This window comes from Mobula birostris, chromosome 5, assembly GCF_030028105.1.
Source record: "Mobula birostris isolate sMobBir1 chromosome 5, sMobBir1.hap1, whole genome shotgun sequence".
NCBI lineage: Eukaryota > Metazoa > Chordata > Chondrichthyes > Myliobatiformes > Myliobatidae > Mobula > Mobula birostris.
Genome location: NC_092374.1, coordinates 27,571,841 through 27,589,183, shown reverse-complemented (window position 1 = coordinate 27,589,183; position 17,343 = coordinate 27,571,841). Strand labels below are relative to the sequence as shown.

The 17,343-nt window shown below is 41.7% G+C and overlaps 1 protein-coding gene across 1 annotated transcript in view; it reads right to left on the bottom strand.

Moving 5' to 3' along the window:
- LOC140197577 (solute carrier family 22 member 4-like) overlaps positions 1 to 17,343 on the bottom strand; it is a 115,528-nt gene that overhangs the window by 53,644 nt on the left and 44,541 nt on the right. Inside the window, exon 4 of the mRNA XM_072257711.1 lies at positions 4,269 to 4,440. Coding sequence (XP_072113812.1) covers positions 4,269 to 4,440 — 172 coding nt within the window. The remainder of the gene's footprint in view (positions 1 to 4,268; positions 4,441 to 17,343) is intronic.

Below are 17,343 nucleotides of genomic sequence, written 5' to 3'. Positions count from 1 at the left end.
CATGTCTATGTTTTTTTCTCGCTATTTTGATTCATGTTCTGTGTATATTTTACACCTGGTCTCACCTGATCCCTCAACACCAGTCCCATAGCAAAGAAAGCCCAGCAGCATCTCTAACTCCTGCGAAGGCTGAGAAAAGTCCATCTCTCACCCCCCATCCTCACCACATTCTACAGAGGTTGTATTGAGAGCATCCTGAGCAGCTGCATCACGGCCTGGTTCGGAAATTGCACCATCTCAGATCGCAAGACCCTGCAGCGGATAGTGAGGTCAGCTGAGAAGATCATCAGGGTCTCTCTTCCCGCCATTACAGACATTTACACCACATGCTGCATCCGTAAAGCAAACAGCATTATGAAGGACCCCACGCACCCCTCATACAAACACTTCTCCCTCCTGCCATCTGGCAAAAGGCACCGAAGCATTCGAGCTTTCACGACTAGACTATGTAACAGTTTCTTCCCTCAAGCCATCAGACTCCTCAGTACCCGAAGCCTGGACTGACACCAACCTACTGCCCTCTACTGTGCCTATTGTCTTGTTTATTATTTATTGTAATGCCTGCACTGTTTTGTGCACTTTATGCAGTCCTGGGTAGGTCTGTAGTCTAATGTAGTTTTTGTGTTGTTTTTTTACGTAGTTCAGAGTAGTTTTTGTGTTGTTCATGTAGCACCATGGTCCTGAAAAATGTTGTCTCGTTTTTACTGTGCACTGTCCCAGCAGTTATGGTCAAAATGACAATAAAAAGGGACTTGACATGACTTGACTTGACCTTGGCCTAAAAGGAATGCTGCTTCATTCAGCTGTATTCATGTATGGTTGAAAGATAATTTAGCTTGAATTTGAGGGGAGATGGCCAGTAGAAAGAGGAGAATGAGGAGTGGTGATTGGTGGATATGGGCTACATGGCTAGACAACTCTATGAATTTGCTATTTGGCCTGTTCCTGAGCTGTAAATTATACACACTTTATTCAGAAAATACCAGATAGTCTGCTGCAAGAGAACAGACCATGGGGTGACGGACTGCAAATGAATGTTCTTCCACCGACACAGTGGAGGAGTTGGTATAGTGATGGGCCTCAGAGCAGGTGACAACTGGATACCATACATTCTCCCATCCTCTCCCCAATCACTTTGTCAATAATTTTGTACACATGACTTCCACACGCCTGGCTTCAAATATTTTACTCACTTTACTTCTAATTGCATTCATGGTTTCATTCCCATTTTGAGAACCAAAACAAAGGTAACATAACACTTGAAAATGTCATTGTGATTTCAGTGTGTAATGTTAGCAAAACCTTTCAATTCCGGACTTCAAAGACTTGGCCCCTGTAAAAACAAGGTGATCCTTGCAAAGTCTGTCAGCTCCACGACCCCGTAGATTATAACACACTGACGGAAAATTGCATAAATCTCAGCAGGAGTGGTATGATAAGGAGAGACAGCTGCATCTACCTAAGATGTACTGGCTAAGTGTTTGAGCTACTAACAAACGCATTTCTCTTACAAAACATGAAAATGAAAGCAGAAATAAATCAGATGTTCATTTAATCCAGCCTCAGGTGTGTCACAGACACTTACAAGATTCAGGTTTGTAAAGGATTACCATCAATGCCCCGAAGGGGCGAGGAGGATTTACTACAACTTTAATTGTGCATTCAAAATGTTGTTTTTTACTCTAAACTTTTCATGTTTCTGTCTCTTAAAAAAACCTTTATTATGCATAATTCTGCCAACCATCCGATTATGCACTACTTACTGACAAGTTCATTCCATAATAATGCTTTCATTCTATGTTCCTTTTAAAAGCGAAAGCATCCCCTAACAGTAGAGCTTCGACAAAAATGGTGAATCCTCTGAACCTCAGTCCCACATTCCATTTGAGGGGAAGCAGCTATCCAGTGGGTTGGTGATGGTGGGAGGGGTGGTTATTGGTTGGAGGCTTATCTCTGGACCAAACCACTACTGCAGCTAAATTCATAAGGGCTTTTCTAGTTAGCAACACTTTCTAATCACTATGTTATCCTGTTGAGGCGGCGGGGACTGGGCCCAGGCCGAGAGTGAAGGAAGAACTGAGGTTTCACTCATTTAAGCACAGGGCCGAATTGGAAAGTTTGGGATGATTTGAGGTGGTGGAGTCTGGCCCAGAGAGCTTATCAAAGTGACAAGGCCTGGGTCTGAGGTTGAGGAACGACCCAAAGTTTGGCTGATTTACACGACGGGTCAGGGTTTTCAGGCAGGGGGTGAAGTACGGGCCTGTGTTCAGCTCACCGCTCCTCAAGGTTTACTCGTCTCTGTGCTGACTGAGGCAGTGGCCTGCAACTAATAGGCTCCTGAATCGGCTGTAGTGATAACTGGCTTCGTGGCTGTGAACTCACTTTCATCATCTTCAGTTCTAATGTTATTTGCTTACTCTTATTATTTGCACGACTTGTTCTACACATTGGGAGTTTGATGGTCTCCTTTTGTTTTAACGGGTTCATTTGTGCTTGCTGGATTTGTGGTTGCCTATGAGGAGATGAATCTCAAGTTTGTATCTCGTTTACATGCTTTGATAATAAATGTACGTTAAACTTTGAAGTTTCTAGCTTCAACACTTCCAGTTCTAGCTTTGCTACTATACACTTTCAAAGATGTTTGAAATATATTCAAGGTCTGATTAGGCTGAATAACTTTTCAGTTATCGCCAGTGGCTGCCTGAAATCAGACTTAGGTCTCTTAAGACCATTGCTAAGATCAGGTTCGGTCCATACATTCCTTTGACCGAAGGTGCAGCTTAAATAAATGAAATTGTTAAAAAAAATACCTGGAGTCAAGAAGAGCCTTTCAATTAGAGGGACACAGACTAAATGCAGAAAAGATGGTTTAATCGACGTGGTTTGAGGATTGGACTCTGCAGTTCATGTTATGGTGTGTTTCTGGTTTCTGGTCGGTCCTTTTATCGCTAATGTTTTGTGCGATTTTGATCAGGGTGACCTGCTGATAATGAACGACACAGCGACACTAGATTGAGCTGGACTGGGTGAACTGAATATGCTCGGACTCTTTCGATGACTTTGTGGGTTGGTGTTTAATATTCTGTGCTTTTCGTTCATTTTTTTGTCGTTTGCTTTATTTAGTTTTTTTGCATGTGGAGAGGGCAGGTTTGATGTTTTTCTTTGAACGAGTTCCATGTTTTTTTTTGTTTTGTGGCTGTCTGTGGGAAGATGAATCTCAGGGTTGTATACTTCATGCATACTTTGATAATGAATGTACTTTGAGTCTTTGAATCTTTTGAAATGGGACTAGCTTAGGTAGACCACTTGGTCAAATTGGACTAGATGGCCTGAAGGGCTTATTTCCATATTGTTTAACTATGACTCTGTGATAATTCCAGTTTTAACCATTATCACTCCCCACTCCAATCACATCCAATATCCTCACAGCTCCAAAACAATACACACAAATTGCTGGAGGAACTTAACAGACCAGGCAGCATCTATGGAAAAGAGTAAACAGTCGACATTTCAGGCCGAGACCCTTCATCGGGACTCACAACTCCACAGATTCACCAGCCTCTGGCTAAAGAAATTCCTCCTTATAAGGCAAAAATCATGCTGCACTGCGAGGCTTTCAGCTGATGAGCTGTCTAGAAGCACAATCAATACATGCTGTAACCCTCTAGAACTTACCGAAGGGTCACAGAAGACCATAAGACAGAAGAGCAGAATTCCTCAGTTCTGCTCTGCCATTACTTAGTGACTGATTTAATATCCCTCTCAACAACATTATCCTGCCTTCTGCCCATAACCTCTTACTAATCAAGTGCCTATCAATCTCCACTTTAAATATATTCAATGACTTGGCCTCCACAGTCATCTGTGGCAATGAATTGCACAGATTCACCAGCCTCTGGCTGAAGAAGTTCCCCCTCATAAGGCAAGACACAGGCTGCACTGGGAGGCTTTCAGCTGATAAGCCATCTAGAAGCACAATCAATGCACGCTGCAACCCTCCTCAGTTATGGAAATGAGACTCAAAGTCCAGTTTCAGGTTGGGCTTTGAGCTATGTGCCCTTAAAAGAACAAAACCAAACATGACTCCCAATTCCAAGTCCAATTTGGGTCAAAATTTTACTGAGAAAAGTCATTTTGGAGCAAGAGGGGTAAAATGTGTGTTTTTAAATGTTGGGAACTATATTCCATCTGTGTTCTAAACCTACATAGTGGGTTGTCTGGTACATGTTAAAAATAATGTTAATAACAGTCCAAAAATATTCACTCACCACCAAAAGGGAATGTACAGAAGTTCTGGTAGAGTCAAGGCAAGGAGTAACATCCTCCATTCACGGATATAAAATGCGAAGAGTGGCAGAATAATGTAGCCTATGGCATAAAACATGCAGACACCCAATGTTGAGTAAGCAGTCCTCTCAGCTTTGCCAAGGAGCTCTGTTCCTATTTAATAAGAGATACAGAGAACATATGATAAATGAACTTACAATCAACAATCAATACCTTAGCTCACGCATTCTTCACGCAAGTTTTAATTTCAAATGAAAAATTTTACTGAAGATGCTGTGAACGTCAATAGCAAGGACATTGGCATCAGAATCAGATTCATTATCATTGGCATAGATTGTGAAATTTGTTGTTTTGCAGTCGCAGTGCAGTGCAAGACTTAAAAATAACCTCAGGTTACAAAAATAAATATAAAATTTGAAAGACGAATAATGAAATAGTGTTCATGGGTTTAGAAATCTGACTGCCAAGTGGGAGAAGCTATTCCTAAGATATTCAGTGAGGGTCTTCTGTACAGCTCCTCACCACCATCTGCCAACAACGGTAGTATCATTGGCAAATTCATAGATGATACGAGCTCAGCCTAGCCACACTGTCATAAGTAGAGTGGAGCAATATACATACAGAATTCACAGAAAATTTCTTTATTCTGTAGTTTAGCAAAGATGTTTAAACTCCTGAATTAAAAAACATATTCAAATGCATATCCCAAATGCTGGCAAAATAGTATTATATATTTAATATCACAACAGTCTTTGAAAGCACCTTACAAACAGTTAGCCATTACCACCAAGAACAAGGAGAATAACAGATATAAAGGACCACCAACTACCAGCTCCCCTCCAAGTCACAAGCTTTCTTGACTTGGAAAGATATTTTGATGTTCCCCCAATAAGGCAATCTCAATTACAATACCATAAAATATTATACTGCCACTGTAGCCATTATTTTTAAAGGGGAAATTGTTAGTGCAAGTTTTCTCCAACTTGGCACCAATAAAATTAGGCAAGACTATAACAAAAACTACTTCCAATTAGAATGATTCCAATAATTCCAACAGACTATTCAGTCCCTTTTCTAATTATGGTGAAAAATGTCAGTAATTATTTTGTTTTAGCTTCCTTCCATTGTGCATTTTCCCAAAGGATAGCATCTGGACTTGCCATCACTGGCTGGATAAATTTCCACAAAGCTGATCACCTCAAAATTGATTTTCTGGTATTTGATTACTTGACAGGCGTTCACAGTTGAACAAAGAAGTACAACATTATCAGTGAAAAACTACATTGGTTCTGTTGTTAATTTTTCATTGACTGTAATTATAGAAAACACATTGTTGCACCTGGGTAACTTTCAGTAAGATAATTACAATAAAGAAGATAGTAATATAATTAGATAGTAATGAGAATGCAAAAACATGTAAGATTTATAATGTAGCACAGTGAAATCTCTATCCACACTCAGCAAGTTGAACCCATGGTTAGCATATTGATCTTAGAGAAATCTCACAGCTCAGTGACCATGGTTCAATTTTTGATTTCTGTGATGTTCATTCTCATAGTGACCACATGGGTTTTCCCAAGTTCTCCGGTTCATCCCAAGTAGACCTGACTACTGAAAATTACCCCTTGTGCTGATGAATGCTAAGAAAATCTGGGGAGAGTAGATGCAAATTGTGCTTACATCACATTCATGACTTTTCTTAAGATTTTAAGTTGAGCTTTATTTGTCAAAGGGACTATGCATCAAAACTTCAAAACAGACAGTAAAATTAACACAAAATAATCTGCAGGTGCTGGGGTCAAAGCAACACTCACAACACGCTGGAGGAACTCAGCAGGTCGGGCAGCATCCGTGGAAGCGATGAGTCAATGTTTCGGGCCGGAACCCTTCGTCAGGACTGTAGAGGGAAGGGGCAGAGGCCCTATAAAGAAGGTGGGGGAAGGGTGGGAAGGAGAAGGCTGGTAGGTTCCAGGTGAAAAACCAGTAAGGGGAAAGATAAAGGGGTGGGGGAGGGGAGGCAGGGAGGTGATAGACAGGAAAGGTGAAGAAGGAATAGGGGAAAACACAATGGGTAGTAGAAGGAGGCGGAACCATGAGGGAGGTGATAGGCAGCTGGGGGAGGGGGCAGAGTGACACAGGGATAGGGGAAGGGGGGTGGGATTACCGGAAGTTGGAGAATTCTATGTTCATGCCAAGGGGCTGGAGACTACCTAGACGGTATATGAGGTGTTGCTCCTCCACCCTGAGTTTAGCCTCATCATGGTAGTAGAGGAGGCCATGTATGGACATATCTGAATGGGAGTGGGAAGCAGAGCTGAAGCGGGTGGCTACTGGGAGATCCTGTTTGTTTTGGCAGATGGAGTGGCGGTGCTCAACGAAGCGGTCCCCCAATCTAAATTGTTGTTTGCACCAATTACCAACACAGTCCGAGGTTGTGCTGGGGGCAGCCTGCAACTGTCGCTACACTTCTGGCAGAAACAGAGCATGCCCACAACTCACTAATCATAACTCTATCACATACTGTATGTCTTTGGAATGTGGGAGGAAACCTCAGAGCCCAGAGGAAACCCAGGCAGTCATGAGGAGAGCAAACAAAATCGTTACAGGCAGCAGTGAGAATTGAACCGTCAAAACTGATCAATGGCCATGTAAAACATTGCACTAATCACCAGCTAACCATGCCACCCCATACTGTATATTTTCACATATAAGCATAATGATCTTCCTCTTCAAAATAATAACATAAATAATTAAAATGTACACTCAGCACCACATACTCATTAATGCAAATATCTAATCAGTCAATAACGTGACAGCAATGTAATGCTCAAAAGCATGCAGACATGGTCAATAGGTTCAGTTGTTGCTCAGACTAAACATCAGAGTAGGAGAGAAATGTTATCTAAGTGACTTTGACTGTGGAATGATGGTGCCAGACTGGGTGGTTTAATTATCTCAGGAATTACTGATTTCCTAGGATTTTCGTGCACTGCAGTCCTTAGAGTTTAAAGAGAATGGTGCAAAAAACATGAACCATCCAGTGAGTGGCAGTTCTGTGGGTGAAAATGCCTTGTTAATGAGAGAGGTCAGAGGAGAACGGTCAGACTGATTCCAGCTGACAGAAAGGTGACAATAATTTAAATAACCACACATTACAACAGTGGTGTGCAGAAAAGCATTTCGGAATGTACAACACACTGAACCCTGAAGTGCGTGGTCTACAGCAGCGGCAGACCATGAACATACACTCAGTGGTCATACAGGAGATAGCTAATAAAGTAGCCACTGAGTGTATAACATATCTCCTAGACACAAGATGCTGGAAATCTAGAGCAATACACACAATGTGCTGGAGCTCATCAGGTCAGGCAGCATTTATGCATGGGAATAAACAGTTGACATTTTGGGCCAAGACCCTTCAACTGGACTGGAAAGGAAGGGGGACAAAATCAGAATAGTTTTAGTCATAGTCATAGTCATACTTTATTGATCCCGGGGGAAATTGGTTTTCGTTACAGTTGCACCATAAATAATTAAATAGTAATAAAACTGTAAATAATTAAATAGTAATATGCAAATTATGCCAGGAAATAAGTCCAGGACCAGCCTATTGGCTCAGGGTGTCTGACCCTCCAAGGGAGCAGTTATAAAGTTTGATGGCCACAGGCAGGAATGACTTCCTATGACACTCTGTGTTGCATCTCGGTGAAATGAGTCTCTGGCTGTATGTACTCCTGTGCCCAACCAGTCCATTATGTAGTGGATGGGAGACATTGACCAAGATGGCATGCAACTTGGACAGCATCCTCTTTTCAGACACCACCGTCAGAGAGTCCAGTTCCATCCCCACAACATCACTGGCCTTACGAATGAGTTTGTTGATTCTGTTGGTGTCTGCTACCCTCAGCCTGCTGCCCCAGCACACAACAGCAAACATGATCGGACTGGCCACCACAGACTTGTAGAACATCCTCAGCATCGTCTGGCAGATGTTAAAGGACCTCAGTCTCTTCAGGAAATAGAGGCGGCTCTGACCCTTCTTGTAGACAGCCTCAGTGAATAACAAGATGAGGGGAGGGGAGGAAGAAGTACAAGGTGGCAGCTGATAGGTGAAATTGGAGAGGGTGAAGTAAAGAGCTGGGAAGTTGATTGGTGGAAGAGATAAAGGCTTGGAGAGGGGGGAGTCTGACAGGAGAGGGTAGAAGACCATGGAAGGAAGGGAAGGAGGAGGAGTACCAGAGGGAGGCGATGGGCAGGTAAGAACAGAATGTGCCTATACTTTAGCCATTTTTGTTCCATTTCTTGTCTAAACAATAATGCTTAAGTGCACAAATCTTCTCTACATTAATTATACATAGCTCTCCTGTTATTGGCATCTTGTTACATTATTCAGTACACCAGTGATTTTCAATTGCAGCTGCCTGAGTGTTGGACACAAGTCCACCTACTCATTGTGCACCCAGGAAGAATTCGACATCCTGTCAGTCATTTATCCTTGACTGCAAAGATCAATGGACATGAAAGTGCTATCAATCAGCAATGAGCAGGGAGTGCTTTGAAGTGCCACTTCAAAGTGCAGACTCCTTTTGAACTCAAGTGCATCTGCTGCTTTGATTATTTTCATCACCAGTTGTAGAGTATTGGGAGCTGCTGCATGAGAACTGATAACTACTCTCTAGGGATCACCAGAAGGTTCAGAATATGTTTAACTCTACAGTGGACTGACAACTACTGCATTTGTTCACATCACATATATATGTGGTGCATTTATACATTACACAAAAAAGGTTATAACATTGCAGAATTTTGTTGTTACCAATAAAAATTCGTTTAAACTATCGTTTAACAATTTAAGTTAAAGAAGCAATTACAAAGCCCTGGCTGAGATATAGCCATCATCATTAGCGGCAGAAGACTGGAGGATGGCTTACATTGTGCCATTATTAACAGATGAAGAAGCTATTCCTAAAACATTGAGTGTGGGTGCTGAGGCTCGTTTCCCTTCTCCCTGATGGTAAGAAACCATGGTGAGAACATCAAACATAGAACATAGCACATTCCAGATGCATGTCACTTCGTGTAAACAATTTGCCCCTCACATCTCCTTTGAAATTACCCTATCACACCTCAAATGCATACCCTCTGGTATTAGACATTTCAACCGTTGGAAAAAGATACTGTCCATCTACTCTATCTTTGCCTTTCATAATCTTAGAAACATCTATAGATCTCTCCTCAGCCTTTGCCACTCCAGAGAAAACAACCCAAGTTTGCCTGACCTCTAGTGTTAGCACATGCCTTCTAATCCAGGCAACATCCAGGTAAATCTTTTCTGCAGCCTCTCCAGAGTCTCAACATGCTTCCTATAATGGGGTGACCCGAAGTGTATGCAATACTCCAGATGCAGCCTATCTAGAGCTTTATAAAGCTGTAACATAACTTCCTGACTTTTAAACTCAATGCTTCAACTAACAAAGGCAAGTATGTCATATGCCTTCTTAACCACCCTACCAACCTATTTAGCCACTTTCAGAAAACTATGAACTTAGACCCCAATATCCCTCTGCTCTTCAACACTGTTAAGGGCAAGATGCTTAACGGTGTACTGTCTCTCTATATATGACTTACCAAAGGTGCCACACCACACATTTGGCCAGGTTAAACTCCTTCTGCTACAATCTGCCCATATCTGCAACTGATCTATATCCCATTATATTCTTTGCCAGTCTTCTACGCTATCCACAACACCATCAACCCTCGTATCATCTGCAAAATTACTAATTCACCCATCTACGTTTTCATCCAGGTCATTTATATACATCACAAACAGCAGAGATCCCAGAACAATCCCTGCAGAACATCACTAATGACAAACCTCCAGCTAGAATAAGTTCCTTCGACCACTCTCCTCTGTCTTCAATGGGCAAGCCAGTCCTGAATCTGAATAGCCAATTCACTCTTGATCCCATCCATCTTAATCTTCTGGATGAGCCTTCAGTGAGAGAGCTTGTCAAATGCCTTACCAAAATCTATGTAGGCAACATCTGTAGTTCCACCTCCATCACCTAGTCACCTCATCAAAAAAACTCAATCAATTTCGTAAGACACAACTTTCCTGCACGAAGTCATGCTGAGTCTCCCTGATTGGGCCAGGTTTTCCAAATTCTCATAAAACCTAGCCCTAAGAATCCTCTTCAGTAACTTTCCTACCACTGACGTGAAACCCACCGGTCTATAGTTTCCAGGATTCTCCTTAGTTCCCTTCTTGAATAACGGAAAAACATTAGCAACTTGCCAGTCCTCTAGGATATTGCTTGTGGCTAGAGAGGACACAAAGACATTGGTCAAGGCCCCTGTATCTCTTTGCTTACCTCTCTCAATAAACTAGGATTTATCCCTTCAGGTTCTGGGGACTTATCCCCTTATTGCTCATTAAGAAACTCAATACTATCTCTTCCTTTACTTCAAAATGCCCTAGCATATCTATACACTCAGCACTGATCTCCCTGTTCTCCATGTCCTCTCCTTGGTAAATACCGATGTAAGTAACTCATTAAGAACCTCACCCACATCCTCAGTATCCAAGCAGATGTTCTTGACTGATCCTACCCTCTCTTTAGTTATCCTCTTGCTCTTGATGTATGAATAGAATGCCTTGGAATTATCTTTAATCGTGCTTGCCAATGATTTTTCACAGACTTGCCCAAAAACAGCTGTTCCCAATGAAAGCTTCCTAGCTCCTGATGAATGCTCTCATAATTTGCCCTGCTCCACTTTAGTACTCTCCCACAAGGTCCACACTTATTCTTATCTGCAGCTATATTAATACTTAGGGAGTTGTGTCACTGTTCCCTAGCTGTGCACTCCCTGAAAGGTCAACCACCTGTACTGAACACCGGGTGCAGTACATCCCCTCCTCTTGTATTATCTACATGTTGATTTAAGAAACCCTACAGCAAGCACCTAACAAACTCTGCCCCATCTAAACCTTTCATACTAAGGTCCAGGTTTGTATTTGGGAAGTTGAACTCCCCTATGACAACAACCCAATTGTTTTTAAACCCTTCCTTAATTTGTCTGCATACCTGGTCCTCAATATCCTGGTGGCTATTGTGGGATCTGTAGTATAATCCCATCAGAGTATTGCACCCTTCCTATTCTTGAGTTCTACCCATATAGTCTTAGTGGATGAGCCCTGCGTTATATTCCTTCTGAGTACTGTACAACTATGGTATTGTCATTGATTAATAGTGTAACTCCCCCACCTCTTCTACCTCCCTCTCTATCTTTTCTAAAACATCCAAATCTTGGGATATTAAGCACCCAGTCCTGTTCCTCTCTCAACCAAGTCTCAGTAATTGCCACAACATCATAGTCCCATGTACTGATCCATGCTCTACCCATAGTACTCCTAGCGTCAAAATATACACACTTCAAACTCTCTGTCCTACCACATCTTTTACTTTTCTCCTGCCTATTTTTACTGGCCATGACATCTACCTTCTTCTCCATACCTCCACATTCTGACCTGTTGCTCTGGTTCCCAACCCCCTGCAAAACTAGCTTAAACCCTCCCAAGTAGCACGAGCAAACTTATGCCCAGTATATTGGTTTCCCTCCAGTTTAGGTGCAGACGTCCCTCTTGTACAGGTCACCCCTGCCCCAGATAAGCTTTCATTTAACCCAGAACCTGTAACCCTTCCCCTCGCACCAGTTTTTCAGCCACACATTCACCTGTACTCTCATACTATTCCTGCCATGACTAGCATGTGGCACTGGCAGTAATCCAGAGACTACTACGTTGGAGGTCCTGCTCTTCAGCCTGTTTTCCTAATCCCTATACTCACTGTGCAGGACCTTAACAAGGTTTTGTATTGATAGATGCTCTCTCCTTGGGGCACTGTGTTTTGAAGATGCCTTGATGATATTGATGTTGATGGAACTCACTGCATCTACAACCCTCTTCCACTCTTTCCAGTCCTGAGCATTGGATCCTCCGTACCAGACTGTGATGCAGTCAGAATACTCTCAACCACACATCTGAAGAAATTTGCAAGTCTTTGGCAGCACGCCAAATCTCCTCAAGCTCCTAATGAGGCAGAGCTGCTGGTGTGCCTTCTTCGTGATTGTGTCAACATGTTGGGCTCCAGGATAGATCCTCTGAGATGTTCAGGTACTGCTCACCCTCTGCCCTATGGTCCCATCAATGAGGACTGGTGCGTGTTCTCCTGACATCCTTGATTTGCTGACATTAAGAGCAAGGTTGTTGTTGCAATGCCACTTATTAGCTAATCTATCTCACTCTTGTAAGCCTCCTTGTCACTACTTGAGATTCCGCCAACAAAAGTCGTGTCATTGGTGAATTTATAGACATTTGAGCTGTACTTAGCCTCACTTAGAGAGACTAGAACAGCTGTGCCTAGCGTAGAGAGACTAGAACAGCGGGCTAAGCCTGCAAACCGCCCCTGTTGATGGTCAGAGAGAAGGAGATGTTATTACTGATCCACACTGACTGTGGTCTCCTGATAAGGAAGTCGAACATCCAGCTGCAGAATGAGGTACAGATGAACAGGTTCTGAAAGCAGCTGATTAGTATTGACTAAATGATGTTGAACACTGAGCTATAATAGATAAATCAACGAATAGCAGCTTGACATAGGTTTTGCTGTTGGCTAGGTGTACCAAAAACAATTGGAGAGCAGCTCTAGACCTGCTTTCAGTTTCTAGGTCCTTTTTCAGTTAGGAGTTAATTCTGGTCATGACTAACCTCTCACTCTGCTCTTCTTGGATACTAGAATGATTGACGCCCTTTTGTAACAGTGAGAGTCTGAAGATGTCCTTGAACACTCCAGACCGTTGGTCGGCATCACTTGCAAGAATTCAGCCTATTGAAGGATATTCTGACGTCAGCATTCAAGATAACGATTATAGGGTCACTAGATGCTGTGGGGATTTGCATAGATGTAGTGTTATTTTCCCTTTTAAAGTGTGCATAAAAGGCATTGTCTTTACCAGGGAGTGAAGTATCACGGCTTTCGATGATGTTAGGTTTTGCCTTCAGGGAAATAATGGGATGTAAACCCTGCCACAGCTGTCATGCATCTGATTATGGTGCTAACTTCACATGGAATTGCCTTTTCACTCTCACAATAGCCTTCCAAAGGTCATAGCTGGACTTCTTGTAGGGTTCTACATCATTGGTTTTGAACACCACAACATTAGCCCTCAGCAGACTGTGAATCTCCTCTTTCATCCAGGGCTTCTGGTTTGGGAACATCCATATATTCGCTAAGACACACACTTATCCATGCAGGATGAATCGGAAATAGGACTGGAACTGTAATTGGAATTGGTCTATTATTATCACATGTACTAAGATGCAGTGAAAAGATTTTCTTGCATAGATCAAATCAATTTCAAAGTTCATTATGATAGCACAATGAAAAATAATAACAGAAAGCAGAATAAAATATAACAACTACAGAAAAAGGGCACTGCAGGTAAACCATAAGGTGCAAGATCAATGAAGGTCTTAGAATGGTGGATAGACGCTGTCCTCCGATCTGGTGATATATGCTTTCAGACTTTTGTATCTTCTACTCGATGAGGGAGAAAAAGAGAGGATATCTCTGGTGGGTGGAGACTTTGATTATATCGGATACTTTACTAAGGCAGTAAAAATATAGCAAGACCATGGAGAAGAGGCTGGTTTCCATGATATGCTGAGCTGTGTCCACATCTCTCTGTAGTTTCTTGTGGCCGCAGGCAGAAATGTTTCCATGATGCATCTGGATACGATGCTTTCTATGGTGCATCGATAAAAATTGGTAAGGGTCGACAGAGACATGCCCAATTTCTTTAATTTCTGAAGGAAGTAGAGGCATTGCTGAGTTTTCTTGTCCACGGCATCTATGTAGTTGGACCAGGATAGACCCTTAGTGATGCCCACTCCTAGGAACTTGAAGTTCTCGACCTTCTCACCTCAGCACCATTGATGAAGACGGGAGCATGTGCACCGGCTCTCTTCCTGAAGTTAGTGAATGACCAGCTCTTTTGGTTAGCTGACAATGAGGAATAGGTTATTGTTACTAAGCTCTCTACCTCTTTCCTTGACTCCAACTCACCATAATTTGAGATGTGGTCCACTATGGTGGTAACATACGCAAACTTGTGGAGTTACAGCAGAATCTAGCCATGAAGTCAAGAGCGTAAAGGGAATAGAACATAGACCAGTTGGGCCAAAGGGTCCTTTTCCAAGCGGAATGATTCTGCACCTTTAATAATTGGCACATCTATAAGACTGAGTATGTATAACCTGTTGAATCTTCCTGAATGTTTTTTTCATTTTAATATTGAAAAAGTGACCATGTGTAAGAGACACATGAGACTTCAGTTGAGAGAATCTGGAGCAACATGTGAGATGCTGAAGGAATCCAAATGGTCAAGCAGCATCTATGGAGGGAAAAAGACAGTCAATATTTGGGTTGAAACCCTTCATCTGGACTGAAAGGTGGAGGGGATATAGCCAATCAAGCTTGAGGTTATTTTATCATTTCAATGGAAATTGGATTGTTTCAAAAGTGAAAGATATAGCCATATGGAAAGAAAAGATTTTGCAGTTGGCAATTCGAAATGAAAAGATGTAGAGCAGGCAGAGAACCAGAGCAGGGTGTCCAAGGAGAGGAGGAGTATTGCAGGTGGGAGAAGGGGTCATCAGTGTGGGATGTTGGCAATTGGAGATGAAAAGATCCAAAGCATTGGCAATCTCAGTTGAAAAAAATCCAGAGCAAGTTCTGAAGAAGGGTCTCGGCCTGAAATGTCGATTGTTTATTCATTTCCATAGATGTTGCCTGACCTGCTGAGTTCTTCCAGCATTCTGTGTGTGTTGCTTTGGAAAAAAGGAGTGTCTATCTAATCACATTAATAGGAATCAGATTAGGTTTATTGTCACTGACATCAGTCATTGATATTTGCTTTGGGGCAGCAATGCAGTGCATGCATAGCAAATAGATAGACAGATAGTGCAAAAGCATATGCACCATATTAACCCAAATGAAAACAAGGAGTGCAGAACACAAACGAGAGAAAATCTGCAGATCCTGGAAATCCAAGGAATGCACACAAAATGCTGGAGGAACTCAGCAGGCCAGGCTGCATCTTTACCCTTATGACTACATCTTTACAACTATACCCTTTTTCATAGATGATGCTTGGCCTGATGAGTTTCTCCAGCACTTTGTGTGAGTTACAAGGAGTACAGACATGAATGAGAAACCACCATATCAGATATGCAATGTTCCTGTAGTTTGGTTGCTGTTCGGCAAACGTTGTAAGGCAGCATCCACGGCCAGTTAGCACTGCTGCAAAGATATTATGCCCCAGCTGGAGAGATATGACTTGAGACTTGTGTTGTAGTACAAAATCAATGCTTATGTCTCTCAAAATGAAAGCCATTCAGAAAAAAAGACAAAGGGCTTGCAAGATCAGGCTTGTTATCTGACCAGTCAATTAAGTTAATTACAAATGAGAAATTGTAGCGATTTTGAATCCACAGAAAGAACAAGGGGTAAGATAAAACTGGAATGGAACTATTTCCCAAACATTCAGAATCCTAAAATAAAACAGAGACAGATTGCTCTTAGGCTAAAAATCAAATTGGTAATAATGGTCATTACTAGTTTCAAAAATATATTGGTTTTATATAAAAACACATCTACATCATAAAAAAAACCTAACAAAGGCTGTGAGAAAGTTAGTCAGCCCTGAAATTTTAGGTGCAACCCTCTCTTCAAAGCTGATACCTTGCTACTCTCAATTTCTGACATTTTGTGTTTCTATGTCCTGTTTCCAACATTTTCAGAATTGATCAATATTTGGTATCCTGGACTTCCCTTCCAGGAATACCAATCTTAAAGGAAATTTGAGTTTTTACCCCAGCAGACTTGCATTCATTTCTTGTTTCTGTTTCTTTTTTTACATGTTCTTTTCTTTTGTCCTTTATCTAGTATCCACCAAAGCTGCCATTCGGCTAAATCTTTCCTTCAGCAAGGATTTTGCACTTCCATCTGAGATATCACAACCATCCATGGTCACAGATAGCTCGAAGATACTCAGATTTGCACCACATCTTCAGATCCTCCATCAAAACCAAGTATGTGCAATACAACCCTATTATTCTATGATGCCTTCTGATTTTTCTCTCCTCTGTCTTGAACTTCACTACCTCACTCTGTCTCAGTTATCAGAGTTTGCAGGATCAATAGATCTTTCACCCTTCCCCTACCTGCACTTCAGTAGAAAGTTTGTCTTCTGCCCAAGGTGCATCTCACCGTAAGCTTCCGCTGCTCTTGGATAATTAAGGTTCATATCCCTCCTTTGATTTTCACTTTGTGCCCCATTTCAGCTCTAATCTTCATCACTCTGAATGATCAGTAGACGTCCTCAGCCTCATTTCTCTATCTCATGAAAATTTCAAAATTGGCCTCGCACTGAGCAAGTATTTTCATTATCTACAGGTTTACATCTTTCACCAGCAGCTACTGCACAATAGATATTTCAAAATTCAAAGCTCAATTTTCAAAAATAAATTTATTATCAAATTACATACTGTATATGGCACCATATACAACCTTAGTGTTCATTTTCTAGCAGGCATTCACAGTAAATACCAAGAAACAAAAAAACTAAGCAAAATAATAAATAATAAGATAGGCAAGCAACAAGTATCGAGAACATGAGATGAAGAATCCTTGAAAGTGAGCCCATCAGTTTTGGGAACAGTTCGATGTTGAGGTGAGTGAAATTGAGTGAAGTTATCCGGTTACTAGGTTAATTAGACATTGTAAACTGTCCTGTAATTAGGCTAGGGTTAGCTCAGTGGGTTGCTGGGCAGCATTGCTCGAAGATCTGGAAAGGCCTGTTCCATGATAAAGAAATACTATCTTTTTTAAATTAGTATGGCATTATTGCCTGCAACTCCTGCATCATGTGGATTAATAAATTAGCATTATTCTATCTTAACTCACAGGAAACCAATATAAACTTTAAAAAAACAAA